A 19,104-nucleotide genomic window follows, 5' to 3' on the forward strand; every position below is an offset into this window, starting at 1 on the left:
ACCTTACAGGGTTAGGAAGTGAAGCTGAGGGTCATTCACACAAAATCTATTTGAGGGCTATTTAAAGTCACAGGAGGAACAATTAAATCAATAAATAGGTAGTTTATTAATCATATTAATAACAATGATGGGTCAAATAATCAGGGATTCAGCCAATCTGTTAAGTATGGATGAAAATGAAAGGAGGCCTTTCCCCCCTCCCTCTCACATGTTTTCATATCTAAAATTATGTGAAAGTGATTCATACACACACCCATAATGAATCAGTATGGGAAATAATTTCAAGACCTTTCCTAGTGATGAAAAGTGCAAGGTAAGCTCATTAAGTCTTGGTGGTGATTATGTCAGCTGACCACAGTAAGCAGAGAATGTCTGGTTCAGTTTTTACACCCCAAGTCAAAGTTCAAGAAAGCCAGCTAAGATTTCAATGCAAAAAGCAGGAAAGGGGAAAAAAAAAAAAAAAAAAACCAATAAAAATAGACACGCACAGTATGTCTGCTCTGCCCCCACCGTTTCTTCCATACCTCAGTCTGAGACTGCCATGCAACACAGGTAGAAAGAAGCTTAAGAGATAGAAGGAGAGGACAAGGCCAGAGCATCTCCTGGGTCCCCTGAAATCAGGTAGGTGGCAAACACTGATGACCAAATCTATCAGAATCACCCAGGTGAGCATGGCTAATGAACTGTGGTATTCAAAACAGCAAGAGGGGAGGAGGGAAAACCCCTCCAGCTACCAGATGCTTCCGCCCAAGTCAGTGCATCTCCCTTCTCAGAGGTCCTAGTCAAACCACTACACTCACTGAAGGCAACAGATTTTCTCCCCTCTCTATGCCACCACTTGAGGCGGCGTTCCAGACAAGAGTACACAGTTTTCAGGTTTTTGTTTTTAAGCAAGGTTTAATTAAACTGCACGGCATCCAGAAGAAAGAAATGTACCAAAGAATCCAACCTGAGACCAGACTATACATTGTGGGGAGGGAGGGGGCAAAATCACTGCTAATTGGGTGAGGGAGCACTGTAATTGGAGTAGAACTCCAAAATAAGTCATACAATAAATTATTTTTTAAAAAGAAAATAAACTGACCCACACGCAAAGATGGACAGACACACACACTCACGCACGCCACACATGTCACTCTAGTCTTTTATTCAGTGTTGACTATGACTTTCACACTGGTCCCCGTGGGAAAGGACAAAGGTTAGACATGAGAAAAGAAGGCTTGGCCCCTCTGCCACCAGTGGAATGAGATTTAAGACAATTAGAGGAAACCCACTAAGCTGTTAGAAACAAGAGTAGAAAGAAGGAAACAGCAGTTATCAAGGAAGATTTTAATTGCTTCAAAGGGAGAGAGGAAGAAAGCAGAGAACTCTAAGACAAGTAAAGGCACAATGACCGTGGAGTTGAATGGAACCAAATCCTTCCTTCAGTTAAAGTTATCCTTCTTTTTGTATGTATCTTGAAGGTGGCTGTAATTTTGTTACATTTTGCTTTTAAGAGATGAGTCTTGAAGGCAGACTTGTAATGCCTTCCATTCCCTAAATCAGGGTGTCTTACAGAAAGCCACCTTGACCACATGGCCAGGGACTGAGATTCAGTAGGGAAAGAAAGGCTACAACTGGAATGTGAAGAATTGGATTTGCAGTTGATCGTAGGTTGGGTTTCCAGAAGGACAGACAGCTCAGTGTAGTGCCATCAAAGGGCCTCAGATGCCCTGTACTCCACCCCCAGAGCTTTGCGGAAGGGAAGGACCCTGGAGTCACATTTCTCCCCCACTCCCATAAGCACTCAGCCTACAGATTATTTCAAGTGATCAGGAGAATTAAAACACACCCCAACCCTGAGTTGCTCTGTAGCAAGTCTATTTACAATTTTTTCTCACCTCTCCCTGGAGGTAAATCTGGGCTTCAAGTTGGGAAGCTGTCGGGGGAGGGAATGCCCCCAGTGCAATGGCCAGCGGCTAGTCTCCTTGCGTTTGCCAGTTAGGAGTGCTGGGATGCATTTCTGGAGACAGCAGCCTCACATCCATCAGGTGGGGTAGCCCTAAACCCACACTCTGGGAGCCCACGCTGTGAGGATGATAGGGTTCTGCAGCTGGAGGAAATCCCCACAACAGAAAAAAACCATACCTGGAATATCAAAGTGATTCGATCCAGGTCTGGTGACCAAAAAAGAGGGAAGAGGGGCATCTAGCTCATTTAAAAACCTGGAAGCCACTGCTCTGCTTCCCAGAAAGGGTGGAAAGAAACAATTAAGTTTTTCCCACTAGAGAAAAACATCATAAAACCAAACCCGCACAAGGGCTTTTAACAGATTCCTGATGCTTAGTTAGGCAATGTCTCTTCCTTCTGGGAGGGAATAAGGGGGTTAATGGGACTGGGCAATAGTCTCAACATGAGACCACCCAATCTTCCACTGAAGAGACAAAATTCCCACAAGCAGATAAAAAGAGCAGTTTAAAAGGTGAGAAGTTTTAGTGCTCTTGCAGCCAGCCCACCTTAAATCTATTTTACAAGCTTTTTACAACATATAAAATAGATCAATAACTATGAGGATCACATTCCCATTCTTCAATAGTAAATATACATGACAATAAATCTGTTATTAACAGAGGGACCAAATAACGTATAAGGCAAAAGACATTTAAATAGGTACTGTGCCATCAACATGCTCTCAAGAAGAAAATCCCTCTGATTAGATCTAGGCCCAGGCCTTTTTTCATGAGGCCAAGAAAATGAGAATACAATCAATACCCATGTGACACAGCCCAAATGCTGGGGAATATGAGGGATAGCAGGTCACAGAGGAGGATTATCAGCCCCAATGAAAAGCTGGGGTTTGGCTTTTACTTGTGATACTCATTTTGATGCTCTATGTTTGAGTAAAGGAGGAAAAAAAAAAAAGATATACTTTGATAACATTGTACAAAAGGCATCAACTCCCATTTCAAAAACAAATGGGAAGACTTCACAGTCCAAGTTCAGTAACTGGTCAGCATCTCCCTGGAACTCTGCTGCAGAATTAACTCTTGTAACTCTTTTTCCCTCCACTAGTGCCCTGTCTCAGCTATCCTGGCTTCAGGATGCTAGGGATATACTGCTGGGAGGTAACTGCTAACAGATTTGAAAATAAAAACAATAAAGAGAATGATTAGAAAAGTTTGGTGACAGACCTCACCATGGTTTGTCCCAAGGCCCAATGTAGTCCAGGGGATGGCAGAGGATAGCAGACCCCATACAAATAACCCAAGGTGAGAGCTCTCCCATCTAGCACTGGGAAGACTTGGGTTTCACTGGGCACCAGGCACAGATCCTTAGTCTGTGATCTAACAGATTAGAGAGGTCCCTAAGGCAGTTTAAGCCTGTTGATGTACCTGGTGATAATTGTTAATTGACTCTCCCCATCCATTTCAAGGAATAGCCCTGGCTCTCCTGCTCTAACTCCAAGCTTTGAGCAGTCTCTGCACTTGGCAAGAGCTGTAGCAAACCAAACCAACCCATGTGTAGAACCCAGGGAGCCCCATCCTGCTGCTGGAGAATGGTGAAGTCCCTGTCGCACCATCCAAGCTCAGTTCCTACCTAGATTGGGACCCATTTCCTCTGTGCCCTTTAACCAGGACTGGAAGACAAAGAAACATATTGCTGACTGCCAAGGAAGATCAACTGGACTGAAGCACACCTCACCAAAGTCTTTGTGCTTCTTGGCACAGAGGAATCTTTGACTATCCCCATAAGCTTCCTCACCCTTCTCTATTTGGTTGTATAACCCCTTCAGTCTTGGGAAGGCAAGAGTGGTGGAGAAAGGAACAGAAAGAACATACTCAGCCAGATGGGCTATGAACTTTGGAATAAGTAGGCCTTAAAGTCCTTCGAAGTCCACAGAGCTGATCCCTTCCATGAGGTGCTTCACCCTTCCCTTGTCATCCTGGAGCACCCATGAGGGGCTGAAGTTTCTGAGCAGGACTAAAAGGGCCAGGTGTCAAGGCCAAGGCCTTATCTTCCCATCTCCCATTGCAGGTTTTTGGAGTATGTGAATCTGTAATGAACGAAAAAATGGGACTTTTCTCTTGAGGGAGTGGGCAGTGCAGAGAGGAAAAACATCCCTCAGCCTCAGCACCCTGAGGAAATGGGCAAATGGGCAGGGATTCCCAGAGGATGCAAATGGCTCCTGGTCCCTTTGCTGCACAGAAACTGACTAGCTCTAAAAGGATCCCCAGTTTATTTCACCCTCTCTTCTTATTAGATGTTTAGTTCAACTGATTAGTATTTAGTATTTGTAATATCCAACTTCTCCCTGGGGTGGTGGCATGGGGTGGGGTGAAAACAAAACCAAAATACCCCTAAAAAGAAAGCAGAACTGTTTCTTTGCCCTTTTTTCAAACATGACCTTTAAAACAGATCACTTCTCTGCAAATTCCTTTCCTGTTTCACTAAAAATGCCCACCCCCCAGAAGTCCTGGCCATGCCAGCCTCCTGAATGATGAAATAGAATATACTCGCCAAGCTTCCCCCACTGTGGGTAGGAGAAGGTAGGAGTACCATTCTCCACCCTGCCCCAACAATGAGTTCATTCATCACAACAAGGCACCTTTCCCCAAAAGGAAAGCAGGAGACATGGAAGCTTTTTCCTCATCTGGCTAGCAGGGCTTGCAAGAGGAGGGATGGATGCAGGGTTTGAGACCCTCCTGTCAATATAAAGAGTCCAATCACCAAGTCTAGAGACGAGATGCATAGATGGAGGTGAGTGGGGAGGATGCTTGGTGTCTAGAGGTGGGTTGCACTGGAGAAACACGTCAGGAGCTCTCATGCAGGTTTCAGGGGAATGGAAGGGACCATCTGAGCACAGGAGAGGGTCCATCCTTATCCTGAGGAACAGGACCAACCCAGGCTTCACCTGAGAATGGGTGGCAGAGGTGGGGCTCCACGGGCAGCTGAAAAATATAAAAATGAAAACCACACACAGAAGGTCAACCACCAGACCCTGAATAACCCAAACATTCCTGAAATAAGAGACAGGCTCTTTAAGCTAACCTTTAAAATTTAGGGATTGGTTTTGTTGTTATCTTTGTTTTCTTAAGAAAACACTGGTGAGGAGAAGCAAATTTTAACCTAAGAAAAACACACCAATTCTACATTCAATGGAATTATGGAAAAACTTTCATGGCTGCTCTTCTCACCTCGGTTTGTTTTGCTGGGATATATTCTTTGAAAGTGTTTATATTCTTCTGGAGCAGGAAAGTCTTCTACTGGATGGAAAGAATACTTTGACTCAAAATCATCTGGGAAAAGAACAAAAAATTAATTCCTATCACTCTTTCATGTGCTCCCACATACTCCGTACCACTTCTGACCCTCCCCTTGCTAATTTCCCGTGCATTCTGATGGACGATGAGGGGCCCGCCTGGCCCACTAAACCAAGGTTCTGGAGGCCAGCAAGAGCATCTTTCTTTTTTTTTTTTTTTTTTTTTCAACGTTTTTTATTTATTTTTGGGACAGAGAGAGAGACAGAGCATGAACGGGGGAGGGGCAGAGAGAGAGGGAGACACAGAATCGGAAACAGGCTCCAGGCTCCGAGCCATCAGCCCAGAGCCTGACGCGGGGCTCGAACTCACGGACCGCGAGATCGTGACCTGGCTGAAGTCGGACGCTTAACCGACTGCGCCACCCAGGCGCCCCTCAAGAGCATCTTTCTAGGCACCTCATATGCTGAGGCTGTGCTTAAAGGCTCTTTTCTAATGAAAAGAATCTTTCTAATGAAAGGCTCTTTCTAATGAAAGGGAATCAATCTTTGAATTGGTTCTTCAAATCTTTCCACCAAAAACCACACACTTAACATGAAAGGAGCCCAGCTGTTTGCATGGGAAGAGAAAGAAATACAGTTCTGTTTCAGTCATCTTAGAGACTGTCACCATGGGAAACCAACTGAACTGAATCTACAGATTGGTAGACATTAACCTAAAACGGGAATTTTTGTCATGAGCTAATGAGAGATCTGACCAGATAATTCCCCTCTGGTCCAAATTACCCTCATTTAAATTCTACGACACAGTTGGGAGAGCCCTCTCACGGCCCCCACTCCCACTTTCCATGGCCCTTCTACAAGGCGGCTCAAATTTTCTATGGGCGTGACTCACTCACATTCCAAAAACCCTGGTCCACCTATTAGGAAAAGACTAGAGCAGGAGTGGGTAAGAGTTAACCATTAAAGAATGTAGAGTGTTAGGGTCGAATGGGGCTGTATAGATCTTTCCAGGGGTCCTCAACAGAGGGTCTGAGAAAACCCTATGGACAACCTTTGCTTGGGGCTCCATTCTAAACCTAATGAATTAGAACCTCTTAGGTGGGGCCTAAGACTCATTTATAACCTTGAAAAGTTAAATATGATACACTCCTGATCTCAACCCCCTCATTTCATAGATGAGGGAAGCGGGGCCCAGAGAAATGAAATGGCTTCCTCAAAGTAACACAGCTAGGCAGTGGCTTTGTATTATTAGATTAATGTGGTGTACAGTGGTGTGTTTTGTTTGTTTTCTAAAGGTCCAGAAAGGCCCTCTCCTTCCTAGGAAGATACATAATTCCTGCCTGAATAATCCTGAAGAGGATAAAGTCTCTGACCTAAAAGTTAATCACAAATGATCCTTGGGGAGCAAGAGAGTGGCTTTGGAGTTATTAACACAACACCTACTGATTTTACTTCAATCTCTTCCAAAGCAATCATGCCTAGAATTTGCAAAAGGAAAGGCATGTCAATTTGCAAAGGCCCAGAAGTCCGAGAGGAAGTTAGGAGAAGAACTGCTGTCAACAAAGGGTACCCAGTGACCATTCCCATTGTAGAGTGGCCACTGGAATTAGTGAAGTCACCACAGGAACTGTGAGACTAAAACAGCTTGCTACTCACCCAAGAAAGATCGGACAGTGGTAATAGAATCTCTGTGGCCATTCCTCAGGGGTGGTGGAGGAGGAGGGGGTGGTCCAGCTGGCGTCCTTGAGGGAGGAGGTGGGGGCTTTCCTCGGCTCAGGGGTTCTGACCCATGCATTCGGTATGGTGGTGGGGGAGGGGGAGCATCCCTGGCACCATTTCGGATCATGGGTGGTGGGGGTAGAGGAGCTGCAATGAAAATCCAAAGCAGTTAGACTGCGATGCAGAGATGGTGAGGAGTGGGGGGCGGGTTAAGAGACACACACGAAATGTCTTGGTGCCTTCCCAAAGAGCCAGGCTCTGTGAGCACCCGGGCAGCATGTCAAGTATCATACTCACCCTCCTGTCACCCCTATTTAACAGCAGCAACATTCTATCAGATCCCAAAGTTCAGAATGAATGTGTGACCTTTTTCATTTCCTGTGACGAGTCAGCCAAGAACTCTGCCTATTCGTGTTCTTTTCCCTGCCTTTCCACGCCTTCCTCCACATTTCTAATTCAAAGATTTCTCGTATTTAGCCTGTTTTATTGCAAAAAGTTTCCCAAATGTCCTCCTTGCTTCTCATCTCTTATCATGCCAATCCATTCTGCATACCAACTCACTAATGTCCCCAAATACTTGCTCAAACTTTTCCAAGGACTTTGCATTTCCTATATCATGAAGTTTCAAATCCTTAGCTTCAACCCCAGCAGAGTCTCATCCCATCATCTTCCTTTCTTACACAGTAACTTACCACAGCAGTCAGCCTGATCTCACCATCTCCTCTTCCTTGCTTGATTCCTAAGGCTGGGTTGGGTGCCCCTCTTCCACACTCACACTGTTGCCTCTGTACCACCTCTCTGCTACACTACTATATTGTATTATAGTTGTTCATTTTATGTGCCTCTTCCCCAGGACACTAAGTCAGAGCAGTTGTCCATTCATCTGAGTTCCCAAGCTCAGCCAAATGTACAGCACACAGTTAGGTAGGCAATCAACATTTGCTGACTAAACCAAACTACATACGCTTTGCTCTTGTGACTGGCCCAAAAGACTCGGAAATACCATCCCTCTTCCCTTACTGCCAAACCCTACCTCTCCTTTAAGGTTCAACTCAAGTCCTATCTTCTACAGGCTTTCCCAAAGCAATGCACTCTATTCTAATCCCCTCTTCTTTGTTCTCCCACAGCATTTATAGACTCTGTCATTTATTCTAACACTTAGTAGTACATACTAAAATGAGTGATTCTCAAAATATGTTTAGTATGTTCATCTGCAGAAGTTACATATCTCTAATGATAATCTAATTGCTCAAAAAATTGGGAATGCCTCTTTGGGAATTGCCTCCAAACCCAGTTTCTAATCAGACACATCCATAAATATTATATGATGTTCATATCTCATTTCTGAGGTCATACCACCACCAACAAAAATATTCGTACTTACGTCTTTTCAAAAATCAAATTCACTCTTAAAAGGCAAAAATGTGCCACTAAGTAGAACATAAAAAACACGTCTGAAGACATGTCAATATCACTGGATAGGTTCTAAGGTGTTTATGTTATATTATTCTATTCTTTTCATTAACTAGCAAAAATAGTAGCTACCATTTATTTCATTTCCATTATATTCCAGGCACTGTCCTGAGCACTTTATATGCATTAAATCTTTAAAAACTCTTCAGTCTCTCCTGCAAATTATGTGGTATTATCCCCATTTCACAAATGAGGAAACTGGGACTCAGCCTGTTTGTCTGAGGCCATAGATCTAACAGACTCAGCACACATCTGCTCTTTCCACTGTGCCCACTCTGCTTTTCATAACTACCACCAAGTACTATGTATTTTATCTCCCCCCAAAATTTGTAACCCACTGAGATGGAAGTGTGTCTTTTGGCCCCAATGCCATATCCAATAAATAGCTGTTACCTAAATAATACATGGAGAGACAACTCAGCTTAACACTAGTTTAGTGAGAAAGAGTGTTTTTTTTGTTTGTTTGTTTGTTTGTTTGTTTTTTAAGGAAACTCTATGCCCAATGTGGGGCTTGAACTCATGACCCTTGGAGTCACATGCTCTACTGAGTGAGCCAGCTAGGTACCCCAAGAGTGTATCTTCAATTTATTCCTTCTAAATTACTGTCAGAATTTCTGTAGAGTGACCACAGCTAAGCATAAAACAGTAATGGGATGATGTATGTAGACAAAGGGTCCAGCACTGTAGGCCCAGTAAATGTTGGTTTGCAATTCTCCTAAAATACACTCTGAATGTCTCCCTCTTTTCAAGGTTTAAGTATGACAGGGGCTATTAGAGGCAATAATAAAAGAGAAATCTCCTTAATAGCACCTAGCAGCAGATCTCTGAACCTTATTTGCATTCCAAATCTGCCCAAACCAAAGCCCTTTCAGGTCACCCTCAAAATATTTCTCTAAAACCCAGATTTATCAGGGCCCTAAGAGTCTGTTTCTACTCTAGGGCAGTGCCAGGAAGTGTAAGACAGGCAGCATTAGCCAGGCTCAAAAGGACACCACCTAGACACTGGGCAGGTGGCAGTGATTATAGCCAACCCAGACCGGCCAAATAGAGCAGGACCAAGAGCAGCCTGCTTGCTCCTCTGGCACCCTCCCTGAGGGACCAGGCATCCCAACCAGGTTCTGCCATCTCCAATAAGTTTCTGGGCTCTTTGTCACATCCAATTTTAAGACTGTTTCAAGTGACAGAGCTGGGACCCAAGGACCCTAAGAAAGAAGTAGTTTGTAAAAGAAACCCTGCGGTGGGAGATCACCCTTTTGTAGACCAAGATAAACCTAATTTTGAGGGAAGGGTAGTATTGATTCTTAAAAGAAAAAAAAAAATCCCTTAAAAATAGTGTTTTACTCTGCAAAGAAAAAATTCAGAAACTATGGACCAACACGTGGCAATTTTTGATCCTTGAGCACTCTGGGAAGACAAAAGGCTCCATGCTTTTTTAAATGTAAATAATTCATATAGAAACAAAACTACATTATAATACTGTCATAGTATGATTGAGTAACAGAGATATATCCATGAACTACCTGGAAATCCTTGCGGAAAACCACTAACAGTTATCGGCATACTATTGTTTACAAAGCACTTTCATACATACTTTTATTTACAACCACCTCTGAAGGTACTGTGAACACAAGAGGAAACAAACCCAGAGAATCAGAGCGATCTGCCCAATGTCACACAACAAAGAGAGCCAATACTGACATGATCTCTGATTAAGATACCTCAATTTTTTCTCAGTATTATCACTCTAAGAACTGTTGCTCTGGTTACTGACATGCAGAAGAATGAAACTGGACCACTTTCTTTCACCACACACAAAAATAAATTCAAAATGGATGAAAGACCTAAATGTGAGACAGGAAACCATCAAAATCCTAGAGAAGAACATAGGCAGCAACCTCTTTGACCTTGGCTGGAGCAACTTTTTCCTAGACAAGTTGCCGGAGGCAAGGTAAACAAAAGCAAAAATGAACTACTGGGACCTCATCAAGATAAAAAGCTTCTGCAGAGAGAAGGAACAATAAACAAAACTAAAAGGCAGCCTATGGAATGGGAGAAGATATTTACAAATGACATATCTGATAAAAGGTTACTATCCAAAATAGTGTTGAAAAATAAACTATCCAAAATAAGTGTTGAACTTAAACTCAACACGCAAAAAACAATCCAGTTAAGATACAGGCAGAAGACATGAATACACATTTTTCCAAAGAAGACATTCAGATGGCTAACAGTCACATGAAAAGATAGTCAACATCACTCATCATCAGGGAAATACAAATCAAAAACACAATGATACTACCTCACACCTGTCAGAATGGCTAAAATTAACACCAAAGGAAACAACATATGTTGGCGAGGATGCAGAGACAGGGGAACCCTCTTACACTGTTGGTGGCAGTGCAAACTGGTGCAGCCACTCTGAAAAAAAGTGTGGAGTTTCCCAAAAAGTTAAAAATTGAATTACCCTATAAAAATCACACTACTAGGTATTTACCCAAGGAATACAAATTCAAAGAGGGATACATGCACCCAATGTTTACAGCAGCATTATTCACAATAGCCAAGATATGGAAGCAGCCCAAGTGTCTATCAACTGATGAATGGAGAAGATGTGTGTACACACACACACACAGACGCGCACATGCACACAGGAATATTACTCAGCCATCAAAAGGAATGAAATCTTGACATTTGCAACAAAGTGGCTGGAGCTAGAGTGTATTATGTTAAACCAAGTAAGTCATTCAGAGAAAGACAAATAACGTATGATCTCACTCATGTGTGGAATTTAGGAAACAACACAGATGAACATATGGGAAGGGGGGGGGAAGAGGGAAACAAAACATAACAGACTTTTTAAATTATTCTTTTTTATTAAAAACTTTTTAAAATGTTTTCTTTATTTTTGAGAGAGAGAGACAGAGCATGAGCTGGGGAAGACACAGAGAGAAGAAGACACAGAATCCAAAGCAGGCTCCAGGCTCTGACTGTCCACACGCAGCCCAATGCAGGGCTCAAACCCACAAACTGTAAGATGATCATGACCTGCGCTGAATTTGGATGCTTAACCAACTGAGCCACCCAGGCACCCTCCTAACGAACTCTTAATGATAGAGAACACACTGAGGGTTGATAGAGGAAGGTGGGTGGGGGATGGGCTAAATGGGTGTTAAGCACTTGATGTTTATATGTCAGTGACCAATCACTAAATTCTACTCCTGAAACCAATATTACACTATTAATTAACTTGAATTTATTTAATTTATTTATGGGGGGCGCAAGTGAGCAAGGAGCAGAGAGAAGAGGGAGGGAGGGAGAGAGAGAGAGAAGTGGGGCTCACCTGAAGTGGGGCTCGAGCTCACCTGGAGCAGGGCTGGAACTTACAAACTGCAAGATCATGACCTGAGCCAACTGAACCACCTAGACACCCCTATTTTTTATATGAAAGTTTTTTTTTTAATGCTTGTTTACTTTTGAGAGAGAGGGGAGAGAGTGCAAGAGTGAGCAGGGGAGGGGCAGAGAAAGGGAAACAGAATCGGAAGCAGGCTCCAGGCTCTCAGCTGTCAGCACAGAGCCCAATGCAGGGCTCAAACCCATGAACCACGGGACCATGACCTGAGCAGAAGTTGGATACTTAACTAACTGAGCCACCCAGGCACCTCCCCCAATTTATTTTTTAGATGTTTATTTATTTGCCCCACATCAGGCTCTGCTCTGACAGTGGGGAGCCTGCTTCGGATTCTCTCTCTCTCTCTCTCTCTCTCTCTCTCTGCCCCTCTCCCACTCATGTTCCCTCCCTCTCTCTCAAAATAAACAAATAAATTAAAATTTGAAAGGGGAAAAAAAGAAAAGGAAAGCTTGCTGAGGCCTCCACCAGGCCTCAAAGTTGGTGATAGCTAAGTGACAGAAGAACAAGGCTTCACATTCTTCTAAAGAAACCCCAAAGAAAGAACTGAGAAGTGGGAAGCAAGAAGTACACAGACACTTAAAACTATTCAGTTCAGGGCGCATGGCTGCCTCACGTCAGTAGAGCATGTGACTCTTGATCTCAGGGTAGTGAGTTCACGGCCCACTTTAGGCCTACAGCCTAGTTAAAATAAATTAAATTGAATCAAATTGAGAAATAAATTAAAATTACTCAGTTCAACCCACTGAGTTCTATTTCTGGATGGAGTTAGGTAGATATGGGTTCTACTTAAAGAGTTTTTTTTTAAATCCCTAAGTTAAAAAGACTTTTTTTAAACCTAAATTTTATAGAATCAAAGGCCACCTTAGGAACAGGATTCTTATGGCTAAAACCAAGGAGACATGGAATCAGGAACGTACCAGGTACTATATGACAGCTTAGGCTGGACTGCCAGCTCCTAGAGTACAAATCTCTATGTACCTCACCAACCAGCAGCACAGGTTATACGGCCTCTGGATGACTTAATTTCTTCATCAATGATCTATATCAGCAAGGACTGACTGTTTAAAAGCTCAAAAGCCGGGGCAACTGGGTGGCTCAGTCAGCTGAGTGTCCAACTCTTGATTTTGGCTCAAGTCATACCAGGGTCGTGAGATCAAGCCCCAAGTTGGGCTCTATGATGGAAGTGGAGTCTGCTTCAGATTCTCTCTCTCCCTGCCCCTCTCCCTGGCTCATGCACTCTCTAAAAAAAATAATAATAAAATAAAAGCTCAAAAGCCATTTGTGGAGGGTGTGGCTCAAAGTCCAATGATACAAGAGGACATGGGAGCCAAAATTCCTGGGTCTAGGAAGGCACCAGAGAGCTTCATGATCTACCTCACTCTACTTTCAGTCATGCTATTTTGTAAAAAGATTACACAACCTCTTCTACCTTTTCGAGAGCTCCTTAGTCTCCTGCTCACCCAATTTAGGCCTAAGGTGCACTGTTACAATCAGTCCCTGACCTAAACCCTTAGCTCCCTTGACCCACTCTTAGTATCACACATGCCTAAAAAAGCTAACCCTGGTTAAATACCATGCTGCCCCACTCAGCACCTGCAAATGCACAGCTCGACACACACTGTGCTAATCTCACTTTGAGTGTATGGCTCCTAACCCTGAGTGGGCCTTTCATGTTGCTGATTATCCCAGCACACCCCTAGACAGCCACTCATGCCCTCTCTCTCCTTCCCCCCACCCCTTGTTCACAGCAGATATCCTTGCTTTCCATTTCGCCAATTAGAAACAAACCAGAAGAAACTCTGCGCATGTTCCTATCACTACACCCACCTACCCACTTGCTTCTATGCCTATGCTTTCTACCTTCCCTCTGGTTACCATGGAAGAATGGTGTTCTTATCTAAGGCCAATCTCCTACCTATGGATCAGATTCCATTCCTTTTAGCCTTCTTGAGGACATTACTCAAGCAATTTCCCCTGCTTCTACTGCACCATGGGGAGGAGGGGTCCGAACCTTCACTCTCACATCCTCCTCCAGCAACCATTCCATTTATCTGCACCCCACTCCCCTTGAAGCAAACTGAGATTTCTACATTGCTATCTCCAATTCCTTTCCTCCTATTCCAGATTTCCCAAACACATCCCAGTTAGACTTTTACCCTCATCCTCCACCATTCCACTGAAACTACTCTAAAGGGTATCATGTTGTTTGCGGCACCCCCAATGACTCCAAGTTGCTAACACCAATGTCATTCTGTTTTCAGCCCCGGACACAGCTGATGACTCCATCCTGGCATCCTTCCAGCATTCTCTTGGGTTTCTTTCTTCCTCACTAGAGGCTCTTTCTCAGCTTCCTCTGCTCGCTACTATATATCTCTGTGATATAGGAGGACCCCAGGCCTTAAGCCTCAACCTCTTCTCTACCTAGATCAGCTCCTCTGGTGAGCTCACCCAGCACGTGGTTTTCAATATCATTCAAATTTCTCTAGCCCAGATCTCTCCCCTGAACTTCAAAGTCTGACAGACATCCAAGAGAAAATAATGAATTGGTGTTTGGCTAACAGGGATCTCAAACTTGACTTGTCCAGAAATGAACACCTGTCTTCTTCCCCCAAACCTGCTGTGATCCTACCTAGTGGCCCAGTCTATTGCAACAGCCTCGGAAAGAGTCTCCTTTGCCAACTTTGTCCTCATGCAGTCTGTTTTCAACACAGGAGTTTGTCATCCTTTTCAAAGCAAAAGCAACAGGGCACCTGGGTAGTTCAGTGGGTTAAGCATCCTGACTCTTGATTTTAGCTCAGGTCATGTTGTCAGTTTGTGAGTTTGAGCCCCACATCAGGCTTTGTGCTGACTGCACGGAGCCTCCTTAGGATTCTGTCTCCTTTTCTCTGCCCCTCCCTCGCTTTCTCTGTCTCTCTCAAAAATAAATAAACATTTTAAAAATTAAAAAATAATAATAAATAAAATCTGAAGCAATGCTTCTCCTTTGTTCCCATGGTTCCAGTAGCTCTGCATCTCTCCAAGTAAATCCCAGTCATGATAAAGCCTTGCAGTGTTCTCTCGAGGAAATCTAGCTTCCTGATCTCCATGTCCTGCCGCTCTTCCCCTTACTCATTCTAGTCCTGCCAAGATGGCCTCCCTGATGTCCCCAGTCTCAGGGCCTTTGCATTTGCTGTTCTCAATGCTTGCAATAGCTGTTCTCCCAGAAACTGCTTAGCTTATTGTCTTCAGGTCTTTGCCAGACTGTCACTTCATACCCCACTCCTGCAATAAAAATATCACCACCACCCTCCACCCTGTAGATCCTATTCCCCTCCTTCTCTGCTTTGTATTTCTCTAATTTTTTTTTTTTTTTTTACTAATTTGCTTGACTGTCCAGAGAACAGGAATCTTCTGTCTTTTCTATTGATTGCTGTTTCCCTAACAACACAGTCCGACACATAAAAAGGAACTCAATAAACTTATTGAATGAGTAAGTGAATTTTTTTTCTCTTCAATTGCTGAAGGAGAGCTTTGGAGAAAAGGATGAGACAATTAACTCAATTCTCCATCTAATAGAAAAAAAAGGTGCTTCCAGGCACTTACCTGCTCCCCGACTGGGAGGGTCCCGGGCTGGGGGTGGTGGCCTATTACTCTGTAGCGAGGGAGAAGCTGAGGTGGGTGGAGGAGGCGCTAGGCCTCTGACAGGCCCCGGTGTCTTCCTATGCAAAGAATTGTGTCTCTGGGGCAGCTCAGGGGCTGACTCGTTAGTGGGACTGGAGGGTCCATTGGGGACCCCAGGAGGCTGGCGGTAAGGCGGAGGAGGAGGAGCCAGAGACTGGCCACTTGGTCCCGTTCTAATATTCACAGGGGAAGGAGGTGGTTTGACTGGGGGTGGAGCAGGAGGTCCCTCTCGACCAAGGTGCAGCCTTTGTCCAGGTGTGGGCGGCAAGGGTTTCTCTCTGTTGTAGGCTAGGGCTTTGTTGCTGTGCACAGGCAGAGGTGTAGGGGGAGCGTTGGCCCGCCGCCCTGGGGGTGGTGGAGGAGGGGCAGAGCTGCTGTGCTTCATGCCTGTACTGCTGGTGGTATTAGGCCTAGAGAGGTCCGGTAACGATGGTCTCTGCATCCGGGGCAGTTCTGGGAGTGAGGCTCGGCTGCTGTCTGTATCATCTTGAGGGCGCCCACTGGCTGTAGACACCGGTGGCCTTGGGGCAGCAGCTCGAGAACTGGGGACTTGTAGGGCTGGCTTACCAGCTAGGTTCTCTACAAATACAACATACATACATGTTGGTCAGTATATCCTTCACCCAGCCTCCTTAGTGTAACCTGCATGGTAGCAGGTAAATGCCTGTATAGTTCTGGGTTTTAATCTGGTTTCAGGTTCAGGGCCCACTAACAAATACTGCTGATACAAGATGAACACATTTTTATTTAATCCCTCAGCTTTGGCTTTATTCTACTCTGTAACCCCTCCCCTGCTCCCTTTTCTCCTTTCTCCCACCTCTACCACATGCCTTAACCCTAGATGGCCCACTTGGGACTAGTTAGAAATTAATGCACTTGGGAAATATCCTAATAAAGTACTGCTCAGATACCTGAACCATCCTTGGCTCCCACAGGTCGGAGCTTCGGCACTCCCCCTTGGAAGAGACCTCCCTTGGGCTGCAGGGCAACTGCTCCAGAGCCATAACCACCACTGCTTCCTTTGGGTTCTGGAAAGCATACCATTAGGGTTTTTACTTCACATGCTCCAAGCTGGTGACCAAGTCAATCCTGAGGAGAAACCCCTCCTCTATTTGGGCTTTAATTTGCAAACAAACCAATCTTGCTTTTGCCTTTGCATTTAAATTAAAAATAAAATTGCTAGGCCTCTCAGATCCACAGCTTCATGTGGAGATAAAATTCTACACTGTGATGAAAGAGAAAGAACAAAAGGAAAAAGAAGCCAAACTTCCCTTATTTAGGAAAGGCAGAGGGAAAACCAGGATAAAGACAGGCTCAGAGGAGTGTCTCTCCAAGTCCCAGATGGTAAGGGGGCCAATGACTCAGGGACCCAGGTGTGAGCAACTCTCCAGAGGCCTATCTGAATGGACACCTGTGACAATTATAGAAATCATCGTTGGCTTCAACTTAGTGGTTTTTAGTAATACAGTGGTCTCCTCAGAGAACTGCCAAAGATACACCCTAACAAGCACTAGTTATAGTAGAAGAGAATCTTACCCCAGAGAACACTTCCCAAAGGTCAAAAAAGAAACTTCTAAGATATTCAAATGAACAGAGGCAAAGACAGCCAAAGAACATTCAAAGAAAACTCTCCTAAAGGACAAAACTCTCCCACTCAAGGCCCAACAATAAAAATGACAGGCCAGCCAAGTCTCCAGCTTGATCCTGGGACCCTGGTGGCTCACTAGGAAATGAAGCTTAGACTCACTCTCAAGGATGGGAGCACTCCGATCATTAACATTGGTCACCTTCTTCAGCTTGGTCCCTTTGCAGATATCCTGTAATAGGGCACCTCGACCCCGCTGCTCATCTCTACTCAGCTTGGGCGGCTCTGTGTTTGCCTGGAGGGAGAGGGGAAAATAGAACTATTCATCCTAAATAGTTCCCTTCACCACAAGGTTGGGATAAATACCTTAAGCCAAACTGGATTTCATTAATGCCCCTCTAACCTAATCAGACCCTGCGCCAAGTATCACTACCAATGCACGTTTTCATTCTTCGCTTTCATTCTTCTTAGTCCTTCCCCTGTTGTGCCTTCTGCAAAGGGTGTGGTCTCCTTCCTGTTAAGAAACTTCTGAAAGGAGACCTACACTAACACCAAGTACCTGTGTGCTGGGCTTGTATGTTAGATGCTTTATACGTATCAAGGCAAACAATGAGTCCCTACTATGCCTCAAGTTAAGCATGCTACTTCTGTTAGCTCATTTAAATCTTGAAATATTTTTATGAAGTATTATCATTACTCATTTGGAAAGTGTGAATAGTTGAATAGTTCCCTGAGGCCATGCACCCAGTACATAGGAAAGCAAAGATCCAAACCCAGACACTGACTCTAAAATGCCCATCTTATCTCAACTAACAGACCTTAGCTTCCCTGTTACTTCATCTTCTAAACAATGTTATAAAATAGACCATATTATTCCTATTCCAAAAATGAGGAAGGGAAGGTGTAGAGAAGTTAATGTCACATGGTTAGTAAATGCAGAGCTGGTCTGATTGTGTAAAGCCCATGCCTTTCCCACTTTCCCTATGGTCTCTTCCAACAACATATTTCTTTACTTTTCTTTCTTGAATTTTTTTTTAATGTTTGTTTATCTTTGAGAGAGAGAGACAGAGCATGAGTTGGGGAGGGGCAGAGAGCAAGGGGGAGACAGAATCCAAAGCAGGCTCCAGGCTCTGAGCTGTCAGCACAGAGCCTGATGCGGGGCTTGAACTCAAGAACCACGAGATCATGGCCTGAACCAAAGTCAAGACGCTTAACCGACTGAGCCACTCAGGAGCCCCCCTGTATATTTATTTTTGAGTTCTTCACCTTCCACCTACCTCTTAAATGCCATTTCAGAGCCCTATCCTCAGCCTCCATCTAAACCTCCCCAAGCAAGCTCATCCAGTCCCATGGTTTCAATACCACTGATAAGCTCTAGTATCTCTAATCTTTCTATCTCATCACCACTTCTGGCCCTGAGCTTCATACCCATGTGTGCCAATGTCTCCAGGACATCTCCAAATGAATATCCCACATATACCTAAAATGAAACACATCATACATACCATGTTCCTTACAAAATTTTTAAATATATAGCTTTTAAAAATAACCACACAATGGAATTTTTTGGAAGTCATTAAAAAAAAGGATTCTAAAATCCATCTGGAAGATTAAGCAGAGGGAAAAAAAACTAAGAAAATAGGACTTGCGCCACCAAAAGCTAGAATCGACTACAAGGGGAGCACAGGGACAGACAGCTAGATAAATGGAACAAAACAGAAAGTCCATAAACAAACCTAGATCTATGTAAGAAATAATAAAAGTGTATTTCAGCAGTGCAGAAAGCACTGATTATTAAATATAAGCTACTGATAATAACTGGTTAATTTGGGGAAAAAATAATACAGTTAAACCCCTACCTCACAACTTCTTCTCAAACAAATTCTAGCTGAGTTATAAAATGTAAATGTAGGGGTGCCTGGGTGGCTTAATCAGTTAAGCGTCCAACTTCAGCTCTGGTAATGATCTCAAGGTTTATGAGTTCGAGCCCAGTGCTGGGCTCTGTGCTGACAGCTCAGA

General features: G+C 44.0%; 2 protein-coding genes across 6 annotated transcripts in view; both read right to left on the reverse strand.

Moving 5' to 3' along the window:
• CDC6 (cell division cycle 6) overlaps positions 1–4,822 on the reverse strand; it is a 44,930-nt gene extending 40,108 nt beyond the window's left edge. The window contains exon 1 of the mRNA XM_019416064.2: positions 4,708–4,822. The gene's annotated coding sequence lies outside the window, so the exon portion shown is untranslated. The remainder of the gene's footprint in view (positions 1–4,707) is intronic.
• Positions 83–19,104, reverse strand: part of WIPF2 (WAS/WASL interacting protein family member 2) — a 50,628-nt gene continuing 31,606 nt past the window's right edge. For all 5 annotated transcript variants that reach the window (XM_019416071.2, XM_019416070.2, XM_053892838.1 and 2 more), the window contains 6 exons: positions 17,248–17,380; positions 16,412–16,528; positions 15,423–16,079; positions 6,896–7,105; positions 5,175–5,276; positions 83–4,928 (listed from right to left, as the gene is read on the reverse strand). In XM_019416071.2, the coding sequence (XP_019271616.1) occupies positions 4,888–4,928; positions 5,175–5,276; positions 6,896–7,105; positions 15,423–16,079; positions 16,412–16,528; positions 17,248–17,380 (1,260 nt within the window). In that variant the 3' untranslated portion in view covers positions 83–4,887. The remainder of the gene's footprint in view (positions 4,929–5,174; positions 5,277–6,895; positions 7,106–15,422; positions 16,080–16,411; positions 16,529–17,247; positions 17,381–19,104) is intronic.

The sequence above is a fragment of the Panthera pardus genome, unplaced genomic scaffold, assembly GCF_024362965.1.
Source record: "Panthera pardus isolate Hobbes unplaced genomic scaffold, ASM2436296v1 HiC_scaffold_3, whole genome shotgun sequence".
Taxonomy (NCBI): domain Eukaryota; kingdom Metazoa; phylum Chordata; class Mammalia; order Carnivora; family Felidae; genus Panthera; species Panthera pardus.